The 17,653-nt window shown below is 44.9% G+C and overlaps 1 protein-coding gene across 18 annotated transcripts in view; it reads left to right on the top strand.

Moving 5' to 3' along the window:
* PPFIA1 (PTPRF interacting protein alpha 1) overlaps positions 1–17,653 on the top strand; it is a 115,421-nt gene that overhangs the window by 70,955 nt on the left and 26,813 nt on the right. For 5 of the 18 annotated variants that reach the window (XM_054524166.2, XM_024255742.3, XM_054524165.2 and 2 more), the window contains 7 exons: positions 1,805–2,028; positions 6,313–6,544; positions 8,173–8,289; positions 9,244–9,273; positions 12,505–12,656; positions 13,847–14,019; positions 14,368–14,461. In XM_054524166.2, coding sequence (XP_054380141.1) covers positions 1,805–2,028; positions 6,313–6,544; positions 8,173–8,289; positions 9,244–9,273; positions 12,505–12,656; positions 13,847–14,019; positions 14,368–14,461 — 1,022 coding nt within the window. The remainder of the gene's footprint in view (positions 1–1,804; positions 2,029–6,312; positions 6,545–8,172; positions 8,290–9,243; positions 9,274–12,504; positions 12,657–13,846; positions 14,020–14,367; positions 14,462–17,653) is intronic. The other 13 variants (XM_054524167.2, XM_054524169.2, XM_054524171.2 and 10 more) reach the window with 3 other exon arrangements.

The raw sequence follows: 17,653 nt of genomic DNA, 5'->3' as shown, positions 1-17,653 counted from the left end.
ACCCTGCTGATGGGCCAGGTCAGATGGGAGATGGGGCGAAGGGACAGCTGGTGGCCTTAGTAACGGGGAGCACGTTGGAACTGCCATAGAGTAGTCCCGCTGGTGGGGAAGTAAGCGCTGAAAGCTGGCCTGCAGCAAGGTCTGGAGAAGTGGGGAGAGGAAGACTGAATGGAGGCAGCTCACCAGGATCTTTTACTCTGATTGGGAGCAGAACAGTGGAGGGGTGGGTGAAAGGAGACCCGGGCAGGGACTGGGGAAGGGCCTTGATTTCTGCTGTGGTGTTTTAAGGTGAGATGAGGGAGAAGATGTCCTTATGCTGATGGGACGAGCTAGTGGAACTTGCTTATCCCGAGAGGGAGCTGTGATGGCCGGAGATCCCGGTGTGAGCCAGGGCTTGAGGCTGCTGCCCGGCAGGTGGGGCTGACCTCAGAGAGGAGGAAGGCCAAGTACAGGCCTTGCTTTTGTCTCCATGAAGTGGGAAGGCCATCAGCTGGGAGTGAGAGTGGGAGAGGAGGTGCTGGGGGCTTGAAGAGTGAGGCGGCACGAACGAATCACCCCTGCGGGGATGGCGTAGGTCCCGGCACACACACTTTTCCCTCTGCATTCTGATGACGTACATGATGCCTCAGTCAGACACGGCCACTCAGCACTGAGCTGCCCATGCCGCATACACTGCGATTCTTGAGGTTGCCCTTGATTCTCTCAGTTGCTGCTGCCCTCCTTTCCTCGTTCGAGCTTGGTAGTGCCAGCCTCAGGCAGGGCAGGATGTGGACACGCAGGCTGGTTAGAGGGTACTCGAAAATGCTTATGAAATTTACAGCAACTGAGTGAACTCAGTTGATATAGATTTAAATCTTTTTTTTTTTTGTAACTTCCCAGTAGCATGTATAATTGGAGTACAGATGTATTTTTTTATTGATCCATATTAAGTATACATATTTTGGGGATGTATGTGATAATGTGATACATTCGTATAATTAAATCAGGGTAATTGGGATATCCATCACCTTACGTATTTCTCTTTTCTTTACACTAGGAACATTCAAGTTATTCCCTTGCAGCTATTTTGAAATGTATCACCTTTTTTTTTTTTTTTTTTGAGGCAGAGTCTCTCTCTGTCGCCCAGGCTGGAGTGCAGTGGCACGACCTGGACTCATTGCAACTTCCGCCTCCCAGGTTCAAGCAATTCTCCTGCCTCAGCCTCTCGAGTAGCTGGGATTACAGGCATGAGCCACTACACCTGGCTAATTTTTGTATTTTTAGTAGAGATGGGGTTTCGCCATGCTGGCCAGGTTGGTCTCGAACTCCTGACCTCAGGTGATCACCCACCTCAGCCTCCCAAAATGCTGGGTTTACAGGTATGTGCCACCACGCCTGGCGTGTATCACCTAGTAATGTTAACTTTAGTCACCCTGCTGATCTGTCCAACACCAGGTCTTATTTCTTCTAAGGGTATATTTGCAGCCATTGATCAGCCTCTCTTCATGAACTCCCCCTGCCCACCCTTCCCGGCTGATTTTCGGTTTTTGTTTCTGACTCTACCGTCTCCCAGTTGTGTATTTCGCCATGGAAATGCCACATATCCATGTTAGGGCGTTAGTATCACAAGGGTCCAAGGAATGGATTGTTGCCCTCCCCAGTTTCTTAAATACTGCCTGCTTCATGTCAGTACCTTATAAGCATGGCCCATCTTTCTAAAATCTTTTGGGCTTTCGTTAAAGAATTCCTAAATTTCCAATAGATTTATGTTTCTACAACTAATGTTGTTACTTTATCTACTGAGATTTGGTTTTCTTGTTTGTAGGTACAAACTCTTAATGAGCAGGATTGGGAACGTGCCCAGCAAGCTAGTGTCTTGGCAAATGTAGCACAAGCATTCGAGAGTGATGCTGACGTGTCTGATGGTGAAGATGACAGGGACACTCTCCTCAGCTCAGTTGACCTGCTGTCGCCCAGCGGGCAGGCCGACGCGCACACACTAGCCATGATGCTTCAGGAGCAGCTGGACGCCATCAACAAAGAGATCAGGTGTGTGCAACCGCGCATGACACTCACCACACGCATGGGCGTCTCTGAGGAATCTCATCCTGCCTGGAAAAGTCTGGATGAAATACTATTAACATTTTCTAAGTATTCCATAATAATAGAACTTACTTAACTTCTGTTTTAAGAATTTTAAGGTCTGAAATTGCCCTTGAATATAAAATTCAAGTAACCAGGGCACTCTCCCCACAGTCACGGCACTGGTACCTTTCTGTAGGACATTGTGGGGCCTGAGAGGTCCTTCTCCTGAGAACCTCGCCACATAGCTGGAGGGTGCTGAAGGGGCTCTGGGCCCACCCAGCTCCCACTGCTGTCCTGAAAGCCGCACCTGGAAGGCCACATGAGCTGAGCACATCTGGAGGAGGCCAATCGGCCTACCTTCCTGATCCGGAGTGCAGATGACAGGTGTGCACGGTGGTGGGCTGGGAAGAGATGACAGACTGAAGCCTGCCTTGGATGAACAGCAGTGGCTGCCTCCACAGGCCAGTGCCACTCACCAGAGAGACCAGCGCTCAGAATACGTGCACGCCGGAGTGGGCGCATATGGTGGGAAGGCAGAGGAAGGGTTGCTTATCAACCCCCTTCTGGTCTGAGTGTCCCTCCTTGACCCTGAACCCTGAAAGGAGCGCGCTGCTATCACCTGCCGCATGTGCAGCCTTCTGCACAGAAGAGGCTGTGTGTAGTGACGTTTAAAAGTGTAGAACGTTTACCTTCTTACTTTGGTCTGTTCAGCAGCATTTGTTTCAATACACACAAGTATAATTTTAGCCCCCATAGTCACTCAACAGCTAGTTTGGGCCAGGCCGCATTACAGACCTGTAGAGTCCTAGGGCTGCAGCAGTGTGTAATAAAACAGGAAGAATGCCTGCATCCCAGAGGACACAAACAGTCGACAGATAGAGTCTGGTAGTGTGTGTTTGTTGACTGTTGGTGTGTAACAAATTACTACGGAGCTCAGTGGCTTAAAACAGTGAACATTTCGTAGTTCACAGCTCCTGTGAGCGCAGGAGCAGCAGAGCAGGACAGTCCCGGCTCAGTCTGGCAAGGCTGGAGGCACAGAAAGACCCAACTGGGGCAGGAGGCCTCGGGGCCATCACCCACCACTTGGAACTGGCCACCGGGGCTGCTGTAGGCTCCTTGCATTGTGATGCAAGCAGCCCGTACTCTAGGAGACGGCGAGAAGAAAGTCCCACAGCCTTTCCAGTCCTGGTCTTGGAAGCCGCAGCCTTCACTTCCTCTCTATTCTGTTCATTTGAGTGAGGTGCTAAGTCCTGCCCACACTCAGGGTTTGGGGTGAGAATCACCCTCCACCTCTTAAAGGGACGAGTGTTAAAAGTGTTTGCGGATATATTTTTAAACGATCCCTGTATGTCAGATGGTAATGAGCACGGAATGGGACTCAGGGCGGCCCTGAGTTGTGGAGTGAGCAGGAAAATAAGAATTGTAAGAAGGGAAGCCAGGGAGTCACTACAGTGAGGGTGACGTCTGAGCAGGGCGCGAAGGAGGAGGGAGAAGGAGCACGTGGAGCGTGTTCAGTGTATTGTTATGGAGTGCCAACAAGATTTGCTGAGGGATTGGATCCAGGGTGAGAAGGAAAGAGAGGAAGTCAGAGATGACTCCAAGGATTTGGGCTTGAACAGCCAGAAGGATGGAGTCTGTTTCTTGAGATGAGGAAGACACTGGCTTGGAGGAGACTAGGAATTGAGCCAGGGCTGCGTTCAGACCAGCCTTGGCAACATAGGAAGACCTCATCTCTACAAAAAAATTTTAAAAAATGAGCCAGGCGTGGTAGTGCATACCTGTCACACCAGCTACTTGGGAGGCTGAGGCGGGAGGATCCCTGGAGCCCAGGAGTTCGAGGCTGCAGTGAGCTGTGATCATGCTGCTGCGCTCCAGCCAGGATGACAGAGTGAGATCTGTCTCAAAAAATATAAAAATTAGGCCAGGCACTGTGATGAGTGTGTGTACATCAGAGCCTCACATGTTCAGGTCCCGTCACACAGTGGCCTGGCACAGAACACTGGAGCTCTTCAGGAGTGCACGGCTCCACTCCAGTGTGCCTTTCCCTGTGTGAAGTTAACATGGACAGTGAGTGCTCAGAGTGCAGGTTTGAATCTTTCTTGTCTCGTCAGTATTTTAAAGGGTTTTTCTTTAGCAACTTTAGCAGTTATAATGCAGAACTTACAAAACGGGCCAACTGTAGAATGGAATCCAAGAATTGCTTTTATATTGACGAAGAGACCGGTAAACCCTGCCCACACTAGCTTGGCCTAGGGACACAGCAGTGTGACCAGGGGGTGCCTGGGATCTACCCTTGGGCCCTGGCCTGACGTGCCGCTTGGCCAGCCTGAATCCAAGTGAGGAGTAGGTGTGTGTGTAGAGTCCTGCAGCAGGTCTGGGTGGGGTGCTGCCAGGACTTGCTTGTGAAGTTTACGCGGGTGGAGGTGCCAGTCCTGGTCAGAGAGAACAGGAGGTAAAGAAGAGGTTAAGAGAAACATCAACAAGAGCTGTGTTACTCCAGCTTTTTTTTTTTTATTAAAAAGAAAAAAATAGGGCTGTACATTCTGAAGTAAGAAGTTGGTGTGCTGCCTGTGCTTTTGACTTTGTAACTCCCATTTCATGTGCCACCTTGAAAATTGGCGAAGAGGCCCCTGCAGCATCTGTTGCCAGGCATAGGGGCCCTTTGAAGGAGGAGGTGCAAAATAATTAGTGTGATGAAGCATTCAGAAAGATCGTCTTTCCTCATCATTATGGGAGCTGGGAAAGGATTATATACCTTTTGTTTTTGTTTCTTATGATGTATTGCTAGATAAAAGTGTTTCCTCTTTATGCCGAAAGTTGACCGGATGTAAGTGTTCTGTCCACTGACTTGTGGATTTTCTTCTATTAATAATGATCAAAAAGCACTTTTCTTAGAAATGTAAGTAGAACTTTAATTGGAAGGGTTATTGCAAGGTTTCTATATTTTAATACTAGAATAATTATTATTGGCACAGTCAAATATTAAAACTGCTGTCTAGTGATCCATGACACTCTAGGAGAGAGGAGCGTTAATCTTGAATTCCAAATTAATGTAGCATGGTTGGTATGAATCCAGAAATTTAGATGAGGATGGTAGAGAATCCCATCAGATAACACTCTGGTTCAAATTTAAACTAAAAAAAAGAACCAACTCAATATTTTCGTTTAGTCTAAACAGTTAAGTGTTGGGAAACTCCTAATTGCTTTGTGGATCTGTTCTTTATATTAGAGTTCCTGATTTCCAGTTGAAGAAATCTATAGATTTCTTCAGCTTTGCTCTAAGAATAGGGGAGATAAGGGTCATAAAATTTTAAAATATTACTTAGGAAATTATTAATTGCAACCATAGGAAAAATTGCCATCCAGCCTTCTCCAGAATTTTTGGGTAAATGTGAATGATATCCAGAACCAACAAGACTCAGTGGAAGGTTTACTTTTTGTTGTTGTGAGATGTAGTATATTAAAAAAGATTGAGGCCGGGGTGGTGGCTCATGCCAGTAAGCCCACCACTTTGGGAGGAGGCTGAGGTTGGAGGGTGTCTTGAAGCCAGGAGTTCGAGATCAGCCTTGGCAACATAGGAAGACCTTGTCTCTACAAAAAAATTTTAAGAAATGAGCCAGGCGTGGTAGTGCATACCTGATGCCCCAGCTACTTGGGAGGCTGAGGCGGGAGGATCCCTTGAGTCCAGGAGTTCGAGGCTGCAGTGAGCTATGATTATGCTACTGCACTCCAGCCAGGATGACAGAGTGACACCCTGTCTGAAAAAATAAAAAATTTGGCCAGGAGCTGTGGCTCACGCCTGTAATCCCAGCACTTTGGGAGGCTGAGGCGGGCGGATCACGAGGTCAGAAGTTCGAGACCAGCCTGGCCAACATGGTGAAACCCCATGTCTACTAAAAATACGAAAAATTAGCCGGGCATGGTGGTACACGCCTGTAATCCCAGCTACTCGGGAGGCTGAGGCAGGAGAATTATTTGAACCCAGGAGGCGGAGGTTGCAGTGAGCTGAGATCGCGCCACTGCACTCTAGCCTGGGCAACAGAGCGAGACTCTATCTCAAAAGAAAAATAAATAAATAAATAAAAATTTAAGAAGAGTAGAACATTTTTGCTGAAGTGTTCATTGTTTGAGCAACTTACTATTGGAGTTTACTCATAGTAATACAGAGTATAAGCATGGTTTTTCTCATGCAAACACATTAATCTGTTCGCCGAAACAGGAGGACTGACTGCTTTTGTTTTATTTTAGGTTGATTCAGGAAGAAAAAGAAAATACAGAGCAGCGGGCAGAGGAGATTGAAAGTCGAGTTGGCAGTGGAAGTCTAGACAATCTTGGTCGTTTTAGATCAATGAGCTCCATTCCCCCCTATCCTGCTTCCTCGCTTGCTAGCTCCTCCCCTCCGGGCAGTGGGCGCTCCACCCCACGAAGGATCCCTCACAGCCCAGCTCGGGAAGTGGACAGACTGGGCGTCATGACCCTTGTACGTATCCGCCCTTTCCCTGCTGTGGCTGCCCTCAGCATACCTGTATGAAATCTTGGACACTACAAATCTACCCACAAGAAAATCAAGTACATTCATTATTCTAAGAGGTTCAAGATTATAAAAACTAGTTACTATTTAATCATTCTATTATGACAAACTAATTTTAATATTTGGGGCCGGGCGTGGTGGCTCACACCTGTAATTCCTCACACTTTGGGAGACTGAGGTGGGCAGATCACTTGAGCCCAGGAGGTCAAAACCAGCTGGGCAACATGGCAAAACCCCGTCTTTACAAAAAGTAGCTGGGCGTGGTGGTGTGTGCCTGTAGTCCCAGCTACTCTGGAAGCTGAGGTGGGAGGATCACCTGAGCCCAGGAGGTCAAGACTACAGTCAGCCATGATTGCATCACTGCCCTCCAGCCTGGGCAGCAGAGTGAGACCCTGTCTCAAAACAAATCCCAAAAAATATTAAAAAAAAATTTAATAATTTAAAATTTGGATTTTAATATTTAAATTTTATATTTAAATATCAAAAATTTAATATTTAAATTTTATATTTAAATATCAAAATTTAATATTTAAATTTTAATAATTTAAAATTTTAATAATTTAATATTTGGATTTTAATATTTGGCTAGCATACCACCATTTGTTTGTGTGACATTAGGCATGACAGCCGTGCAAAGTACAGCAGCCAGAAGGGGAAATATTTTCTGTTTTCTAGGAAAAACCACTTAGCAAAAGTAAATAAAGGCAGACATCAGAGCATATGGGAAAATGCACAAAGGGAGTCAGTGCATTTCTTTCCTTTCGGAGTGCCCAACCAGCTTCCAGGGCATCTACTACCAAAAAAAAAAAAAAAGGAAAAATGTGAAATGGGTTCTGCATTTGAAGCCGTGAACGAGCCAGCTGCGTCGTGGCTCCCTAAGGAAGCAGATGGGCTTCTTCCCTTCGCAGCTTAGGGTCACCTCTCACCTGGAAATGCAATGACCTTCTGGTGTTTGGTGTTTGCAAAGTGTGCAGATCTGAGTAATGTTTAAAAGTTTCCTGTGGGCCTGGCACGGTGTTTCCCGCCGGTAATCCCAGCACTTTGGGAGGCCAAGGTGGGAGGATCGCTTGAGCTAGGAGTTAAGAGACCAGCCTGGGCAACATAGTGAGAACCCCATCTTTCTCTAAAAAAAAACCAAACTATCTTGTATGTTTAGAATTTGTCAGTGTGTTGTCAATGAAATATTTCATATTTATACCATTTGCTTTTTAACTGTGCTTCTATCATATTTTTTCCCGTTACCATCTATTTTTGTTTTTAGTTGTGTTGTTAGCCAGCATGCAATTAAATCGACGGTGAATCATTTTACTGGCATATGAGGTGGTAACTAGTCTATTTTGCAGTGTTTTGAAATACTGTTTTTATAATTTACATCATCTACTAATTAGGTAATATTTTAAACTCTTTGACTGTTTTATTTGTGGGTTTGTGCTTATTTCTGTCCAGAGAATTTGTAAAAACCGTTGTGTATGTATATATATTTTTTCTGGTTTTGTAATTCCGTATGCTGGCTGACAGTCTCTGTGCTTCCGTCATTGGTTTTGATTTCCTGTCATCCTTTTGTTTTATTATTTTAGCCATCTCCAGATTCATTTTTAATCCAGACCTCAGGTCCCCATCAGTCTGTAGTTTACTCATCCACCTCCCCTCCCAGTTCCACCCCATGCTATAGCGATTCTTCACAGCATGCTCAGGTAACCCCGCAACTGTGTGTGTTCGATCATGTGTGAGTCTGTGCTGTGATGACTTTATTAATGGGTTGTTTTTTTGTCAGTTAAAAGTATCTTTTTCTCAATGGTAATTTAAATTAGTGTATTACTATATAGTAAGTATGGATACAGGCAAGACATAGGTGTTTAAGAGTGTTTTTACTCAAATTATGTAGGATTTGTGTAATTCATACGTGTTTCCTACATAAATAATCAAAGCGTAGAATTAATGGAAGCTGTTTACACAAACAGTATTCTTTCTGGTTCTGATGATTGTGTTCAAGACTGTAAATCTCATCAGCTTGTTGAATCTCATCAACTATCTCTAATAGGTTATTTTTAAATTAAAATATCTTATGTGAATCATAGGATGGATGTAAAGATTCTACCTAATATTATGCTAGCTTTTGTTCTTATATATTTTAACAGGATACCTTGCTTTAAGCAATAAATTTATTTTTGAAAAGTGGTAAATCAAATTCTAGGTAAGGATTTTACGTTAATGTCCAACAGGTGATTAACTAAAAGTAGGTTTGTTCAGTTTTATAATTGGTATTGCAGTAACTTCCTCATCCGTTGGAATATTTTTAATTATAACATGGATTTTATTAAAGAAAACTAAGTTATAGAGAGGTTTGGCTTAGAATAGATGATTGTTAGGGCCTTTTATTATATAGAATGCCATATTTTGATAAAACACATGAGATAGAATTTTATCTAAGTGATAATTTATAGTGTTTATTTAATAAACCTTTAATAACTTATATTTAAATTTTTTGGTGAAAAAATGGTTCTGTATCCAGTTACATTTTCTCTAATGTAACTGTCTCCTGTCATTTCTATTTTAATATATTTGCTTATACTGATCCTTGAATTTTTAACTTCAAAGTGTATATAGTAAATCTGGTTTCTCTTCATTTCTTTGCATGCATCTATCAGCCTAGTGATTTAAGGAAACATCGTAGAAAGGTAAATTGTTTAGTAATTTAACATATCTTTGTATCTCCATAATGTATTGAAGAGTACCTATCATATTTTACATAAATGTAGCATTATGTAGTTGTATAATAATGAATGGTTGGCGTTTTAATGGAAGTGTTTAAAGTGACCTAGCACCTTACTGATGATTGTTCTATTGGAAATTGGTCATTAGCGGTTTTCACAGAACACTGGGACAAATGTAACAGCTTGCCATTCTCTCACCTTTTCAGCCTTCTGATCATTACATGCTTATTCATAGTAGACGTAGTAGTTTTAAAAATAAGAAATTACTAGTGCAAAGCTATAGAATGTAGATGCGGAGGGACCCATTTTCGTAATAATCACAGCTAGCGTTGGGCTCTTGCTGTATGCCGGGCACTGTGCTGAGTGCTTTCCCAGTCTGGTACAGGCTGAGTGTCCCTGATCTGAGATGCTTAGGGCCAGAGGTATTTCAGATTTCAGATTTGTTTAAATTTTGAAATATTTGCATTACACTTACTAGTTGAGCCTCTCAAATCTGAAAATCCAAAATCTGAAATGCTCCGTTGACCATTTCCTTCAAGCATCATGTCAGCACTCAAAGTATAGATTTTGGAGCATTTTGAATTTCAGATTTTTGGGTTTGGGATGCTCAACCTGTATTTAATTCCCATACACATCCCTGTGAGGTTACTGTTGTTATCTGCATTTTATAGATGTGGAAACCAAAGCTTAGAGAGGCCCCCCAGTGCACAGTGCAGATTTGAGTTCAGATCTGTCTGATTTCAAAACCTGACAGTTGACCACTTCATCATCTAGCCTTACTTGTCTCAGATACTCTGACCTCTCTGGCAGCGCTGCTACAGAAGGAGGCCCAAGGCCACTTCTCTTTAGAGATAACTGTGGATTGGGCCTTCCTGTTCTCGAAGGAAGTAGAGTACATTAGGAGCAGATCTGTTCAGCGGCTGTTCTTTATGTTGACCCAAAATCTCTCCCTCATAACTTTCACGCTCTGGTCTGTATTCTGTGCCCCTGTCTAAAACCTGCCTGATGGTGCCGTGACTAGAGAGCTCTTCAGATACCTAAAGGCAGCTGTCCTCTGACAAAAGTGTGGGACCTGGTCAGCAGCTGTCTGTGAGCTGCTCTGTTGGGTGATTTAGTGAAACTGCTTGAGTTCAGATCCTAGTTCAGTCACTGATGAGTTTGTGACCTGGGGTCTGTTTGTACCTTGGTTTACTCTCCTGAGAAGTGAAGATAATGGTAGAACAGTGCCACTTAAAGTGTCATGGGACCTGTGGCTGTCTGTGGTGAGATAAGGAGCTTACACCAGCAGCAACAAGACACAGAGCACGGCCTTCAGTTCAGCTGACTTCTGTTGAATTGTTTTTTCTTTATTTTTTGATAGCAAGATTTTCTCAGTGAAGGAAGTAGCATGTTGATTGACACTTAGGCATGATAACCTGGCCCTGTTGGTCACTGGTAACTTCAGCATACTACTTTGGTGTCTTTGAGGAGCCTAGGCCTCGGGTGGTTGTGAGGTTAAACCAGGGGTGCGTGCAGAGTGCCAGGCCTGGTCCACAGGAGACTGTCGCCTTCCTCCTCAGTGGTGTTGGTGTAGACCAAAAGGACTTCCCTGCTTTCTAGTAGGCCTGAGCTGGGATGGAGGCAGAAGTCCGGCACATGACAGCACTACAGCGTGTGGAGGGGTGCGGAGGGTGGCGTGTGGAGGGGTGCGGAGGGCGGCGTGTGGAGGTGTGGGAGGGTGGCGTGTGGAGGGATGAGGAGGGCAGCGCTGGCCAGGCTCACGGGGCTTTCCCCGGACCCTGTTAACAGCTTATAGCCGGCTGCATGTCAGCTTTCTCTGTACCCTGTTTTTGGTTTTGTTTTTTTAAAACAGATGATTGTTTTAACCTGAATTTTGAAACTTAAGCTTCATATTGATAATTTCTAGCTTTGAAAGCCTTTCATTGTTCTGTGATTGAAACTGGAAATTAGGAAAGGATGCAGAATTCATTTGCATTTTAACTGTTAGTTGAGATTATGTCCTAAATGAGTGCAGCTCCATTTTGCATTGAATGCACTTGGTCCTCCCTGAGCCACAGTGGGGCTACAGTAGGATTGATACACTTTACACAATCCCATTTAAGAAGCAGAAATTCAAACTGAGCCCAGTGGTACGTGCTTGTAGTCCCACCTACTTTGGAGGCCGAGGCAGAAGAATCAGTTGAGCACAGGAGTTTGAGGCTGCACCGCACCATGATCACACCCGCAAATAGCCACCGCAGTCCAGCCTGGGAATCACAGCAAGAACCTGGCTCTTAAAATTTTTTTTTAATAAAATAAAGTTCACTGTTCAAGTCTTACTGTTTATAGTAAGTTTGCTGAACATGTTTTATGAAATCCAGTCCCACTCAAAACCAGAAAACACAAATGTACAAGCAGGATCTGCCTAGACCCTGCAGGGGTGAGTCTGTTCACTGTTGTTACCACCATCCTGCTCCCTCAGCACATGGGCGTATTCACGTTCCACTGCAAAAACACAAAAACCCTGGGAGTCTGACAAACATCATCTTGTAATGATAAGCTTAGAAGTATTTTCTTTTAAGCCATATTGAACAAAAATGTTTAAACTGCGTAGAAGTGCTTCAATTTATAGTGTCCGACGAAACATTATTGCAAAATATGAGCCATACACATGTGTATGGGGGTCATGGGCTGTTCCTTGTTTATTTTTACCCCGTTCAGACAAAAAGGTATTTGACAATTTTGCCCAAGAGGTTTCTGCCCTCTCTAGTGTTTCTTTTGAAGGACATCAGGAGATAACGTATTTGTTGCTGGCTCTTCATTAGTGCAAGTTAATGCTGTCTCACATTTGTAACGATGTGGTTTATGGGCATTGTTCGGATCTCTGCTGCCCCTTCAGAGACTGTCCTCATGATGTGCCTATAGGATTCCGGGGAAGGCAGGACCTTGGGCTGCCTGGAGGAGGCTGAGGATGAGGGGCATCCCTGTGTCCTGCTGGGCCCCAGCGCACACTCGTGGGGAGGCAGACCAGGAGTCTGACAGCTCTGTGGTGCTGTGCTGCGTGGCCCTTCAGAATGGTGCCAGACTGAAACAAGACTTTCTGTGCTGGCAGAAAGCACAGCGAATCGATTTTCAAAGAAGTTTATGGCTATAATTTAAGGCCCGAGTTTTTCACAGTCTGCTGTTAACTAACTTTGCGCTTCTCTCACCCCTCAGTTGCCACCTTCCAGAGAAGAGGTACGAGATGACAAGACAACCATAAAGTGTGAAACCTCCCCGCCTTCCTCCCCAAGAGCCCTTCGGTTAGACCGGCTGCACAAAGGGGCGCTGCACACCGTCAGCCACGAGGACATCAGGGACATAAGGAAGTAAGGAGCCTGCAGCAGCCCCATGCAGAGCGCACTTGTCTTTTAGTTTCCAGTGTTGAGAAATCGACGAATCTTTTCTTGAGTAAAACAGTGATTTTCTAGAATTACCCATTAGTTCAGTTGAGTGTATTTACATGTTAACTTAGAATGCCTACCACTGCTCTGGGCTATAGTGAAATCCAGCAGAAGATGCATATCTGTTTGGGCAAGCTTAGTTTGGAAAGAAAGGAGTTAAATGATATCAGCAAGTTTTGGAAAAACTTCATGTCTTCAGAGTCTACAAATTGACTACTTGCTATTCTTGATGGAGAGTTTGGCAAGCAGATGACAGGCTTCGTATTGGAACCGCTAGGACAACCCGTGCCTTTCTTGCGCCTTTTGTAAGCTGTGGAGAGTTCCAAGTTGTACTTACCAGTTTACTGAGAGTCCCCTCTCAGGAAACCAATCAGCTGTTTTGTTACTAGTATGCTATCTATGCTATCTTTTTTTTTCTTTTTGAGACAAAGTCTCTCTCTGTTGCCCAGGCTGGAGTGCGGTGGCATGATCTTGGCTCACCACAACCTTCGCCTCCTGAGTAGCTGGGACTACAGGCGCACGCCACCATGCCCGGCTAATTTTTGTATTTTTAATAAAGATGGGGTTTCACCATGCTGGCCAGGCTGGTCTTGAACTCCTGAGCTCATGATCCGCCCGCCTCGGCCTCCCAAAATGCTGGGATTACAGGCGTGAGCCACCGCGCCTGGCCCCTCTTTTTTTAAACTCCATTGGATTTCGGTTCTGTGCCAGGCAATATGCAGGGGAGGCATGTATATTACTTTTGCAGTAACCCCTCAGGCAGTTAACATTGCCACGGTTCTCAGCTGAGCAGAGTAATGCTCAGGGTGGTTGTGGGAGCTGCTGGAGGGGAAGCAGGCGGACCATTGGGCTTTGGCACCTGATGGCGCGGAGTCAGGGCCTCCCCTGGAGGGGAGGGGAGGGGAGGGGAGCTCCATGTCAGAGAGAGTCTCAGCTGCCCAGAATGGGTCTCCGTGCTGGCCTCGCCGGGAGCCTGCCTTTATCATGCATGATGCACTTGGTGAGGAAGATGTGTGTGAAAGAGACTGGAAGTGCTTGTAGGGAAGTTTGCGACTGTTAATATGTGAAGTATCCTACAAGGGCACATGGTAAAGATCCGTTTTCTTTCCTTGAAGCTCCACAGGCTCCCAGGACGGTCCCGTGAGCAACCCCAGCAGTAGCAACAGTAGCCAGGACTCGCTCCACAAAGCCCCAAAGAAGAAAGGAATTAAGTCCTCCATTGGCCGCTTGTTTGGCAAGAAAGAAAAGGGCCGACCTGGACAAACTGGCAAAGAAGCATTAGGACAAGGTTGGTTGGTTTTCCGCACCCTTCTCAGCAGCCAGGGGTGGGGGAGGAAGGCACTGCCTTCGGTGCCAGCAGTTCCCACGCGGTGCTCCAGGAGCCGTGTGCTCTCCAGGGAGCAGCAGCTGTGAAGGCATGGGAGCTGGAGAGCAGCGGTTTATGCTCACTTGCCACTCAGTACAACACATCTCCTGTCTTGAGCATTTCTGTCTTGCGCATTTGGTTGTCTAGTCAGAAACTTAGCCTTAAGAGATGATTTCACTCTGAACCTGCAAATATTCATCCGCCTATTTATGAAAACATAGAACTTTGTTGTGCTGATTTTTACTTCTGGGCTGTTCTGCTTCCTCACAGCTGGTGTTTCCGAGACGGATAACTCATCTCAGGATGCCTTGGGACTTAGCAAATTGGGGGGACAGGCTGAAAAAAATCGTAAACTTCAAAAAAAGTAAGCTTTGTATTATTTCTTCATCTCATTGAATGGTTTTCAGTTGTGCCTAAGCTCTAACTAGTGTTTGTTAATTACAATAGCTAGCTATGTATATATACATTATATTCTGAAAGCTTTACCTACAGCCTTAATTAAGTCGTACTTTCTGGAAGATTTAGTGTTTGTGAAATTTCGAAGAAACTCACACTGGTATCCCTATCATCTTGGAAAGCTGTCCAACCAGGAGATAGGGTGGGTAAGAGTTGGACTCAGCTGCCTGAGCACTGGAGTCGGCCCTGGCGCCTGCCCAGGTTCACTTTGTGACGTCGAGGAAGTGACCTAGCATCTCTGTGCTTCAGTTTTCTCATCTGTAAAGTGGGGATCCTAGTAGTACATACCTTGTATGGCTTTTATGAGAATTAAATGGGATAATATGCATAAAGTTCTTTAAACAGTACCAGCAAGTCATAAACAAGTTGTAACTGTGGCCAGTACAGTGACTGTTGCTTGCCAGCGTTCAGGATTTGCTCTTCATACTGGTGATCTGTCTGAAACATTCGTCATGTTGCATTTTTTCCTCTTCTGCAGATTTTGTAGTTTTATCTCAAATAGACTCCTGATTTTATAGCCTGTTTATTAAGTTTTAATTCTAAACTAAGTCTGCTTCTGACAATAAGCTGTAATATTTGGGATGGCTTTCAACAAAGGAGAACAGGCATTGTGATGCCCTGGGGTGAGGGCGGGGTGAGGGCGTGGAGGAATCGGGTTTCTGTCCCTGGGCCATCTGGGATGCGGGGTGAGTTGTGTGTTGGCTGACTGTAGATGAAGTAGCTAGGCTGAGACAATGCCCAAGTGAGCTAACAAATGTAGAACAAAACTAAACCCACTTCTGCAATAAAATAGGCAGTTTGTCTAGTCTATGGGGTAAGGGCTGAGCTTGAGAAATGTGGAAGATGGTAATGCCAGGCTTACAGGGTGAAACTTGACGGGCTGTGTGATGACTCTGACTGTGGGAAAAATCATCTGTCCACTTTTAAGTGCCCTGAGAAACCAGCGCTTATCTGGAAATTGGGGCCCAAAGACGCACCAGAGCCTATGGGGACCCTCTCCCCTAGAGGCCCTTTTGCCTTTAGCCCCTAGAGTTGCCAGCTGATTTTTTCTGTTGTGAAATCTGTCTCATTTTAGTTTTCTTTTCAAAGCCTTTATAAATGCTTTATTGATTATATTTTAGGTAAAATGCTCTTATGTTAACAGTACCATAGGAATACTCAGTTTTTTGGTTGCCTGTAAAGGGAAATTTATAGAAACCACGTAACAGCAAAATCTGATTTGAATATTGCTATGCTTGAACTGCCTAAGAATTTTTTTTTTTTTTTTTTTTGAGACGGAGTCTCGCTCTGTCACCCACGCTGGAGTGCAGTGGCGCAATCTCGGCTCATTGCAAGCTCTGCCTCCTGGGTTCACACCATTCTCCTGCCTCAGCCTCCCGAGTAGCTGGGACTTACAGGCGCCTGCCACCACACCCGGCTAATTTTTTGTATTTTTAGTAGAGATGGGATTTTACCATGTTAGCCAGGATGTTCTCGATCTCCTGACCTCATGATCCGCCCGCCTCGGCCTCCCAAAGTGCTGGGATTACAGGCATGAGCCACCGCGCCCAGCCAAGAATGTTTTAAAATAACTTGGGTAATTGCCATTTGGCCCTGTGAAACTTAATGTTAGAACTAAACTTTCTGCCTCCTGGAAACATGCTAGGAAAATTTCATTCCTTAGATTTTGCTAATGTTACTGTTTTTATTATAGTAAGTATGAGGAAGTGAAATAAAACTTCTCTGTCCTTTATGTTGTGCTTGGGATCCATGTGGAAGTTCTGAAATGTACCAGCTCCTTAACGGGGAAAATATCCAAATACAAAGATTATTTGTCTGACTATAGAGGGCAGCTTCATTTCTTTCACTTAAACTGAGATAAAATTGATTTTAGAAAAAGTGCTTGATTGATTGATTGATTGATTGAGACGAAGTCCCTCACTCTGTCGCCCAGGCTGGAGTGCAATGGCGCGATCCTGGCTCACTACAACTTCCGCCTCCTGGGTTCAAGCGATTCTCCTGCCTCAGCCTCCCAGCAGCTGGAATTACAAGCGTGTGCCACCATGCCCAGCTAATTTTTTTGAATTTTTAGTAGAGATGGGGTTTCACCATGTTGGTCAGGCTGGTTTCGAATTCCTGAACTCAAGTGATCTGTCCACCTCGGCCTCCCAAAGTGTTGGGATTACAGGCGTGAGCCATCACGCCTGGCCTAAAGTGTCTACATATAAATGTGAAAAAAAGTTTGCGTTTTCCAGAAAAAGTATTGTGTGAATACAGTTTAATATTTATGCCATTCTTAAGAATGAACATATATTTCTCAGAATTATTTTCTTCTTATTAACCCCTGATTTAACTCAAAGGTGTGTTTTAACTGCAAAATTTACACAGCCAGATGCTTTCACTTACAGAGAACTTAAGGAATCTGGTGAGTTTGGTGGCAAGTTGATTTCAAGTTTTGTAAGACACAGCATGATGGGCGCGTTTGGTGCCTGGGATACGTAGTAATGAACTCGCAAGTCAGGGCTGGCTGTCCTAGAGCCATTTGTCAGCTTTGATAGTGCATAGTGCTTCCACAGCACTTTTAGAATTCCCCAGGGTTATTGAAACACCATCTCTTGAAGTAACCTTGCTTTTAAAGTGTTCCCTTTTCATGTTCTCCTTTTTGTCTTCGTAGTGCTTTCTCAGGGTAAGCAGACTTGGGAGATTTGCTGGGCTGAGTGTGGGCAGTCACCAGCCATAGGCTCTATGCTGAGCTTCCTGAGAGGATCTTTTTATTTTTTTATTTTTGCCCTTGCAAAATAAAAGAAGGCCCTTGCACTGTTGCCCCGGCTGAAGTGCAGTGGCGTGTTCACCACTCACTGCAGCCTTGACCTTTATTTTTAGTAGAGACAGAGGTCTTCACTATGTTGACCAGGCTGGTCTTAGAACTCCTGGCCTCAAGTGATCTTCCCGCCTCTGCCTCTCAAAGTGTTGGGATTACAGGTGTGAGCCACCACACCTGGCCCAAGGATCTTTTTAGTTTTGCATGAGAAATGCTGACTCCATCCATTTCTCATCAGGGCAACCCTACATCTTTCCTCAGGACTCTGCCAGTGTGCCATGGCCATGGAACATGGGAGGG

Source organism: Pongo abelii, chromosome 9 (genome assembly GCF_028885655.2).
Source record: "Pongo abelii isolate AG06213 chromosome 9, NHGRI_mPonAbe1-v2.0_pri, whole genome shotgun sequence".
In the NCBI taxonomy this organism is placed as follows: Eukaryota; Metazoa; Chordata; class Mammalia; order Primates; family Hominidae; genus Pongo; species Pongo abelii.
Note: the sequence above shows the minus strand (reverse complement) of the source record. Positions and strands in the feature narration are given on the sequence as shown.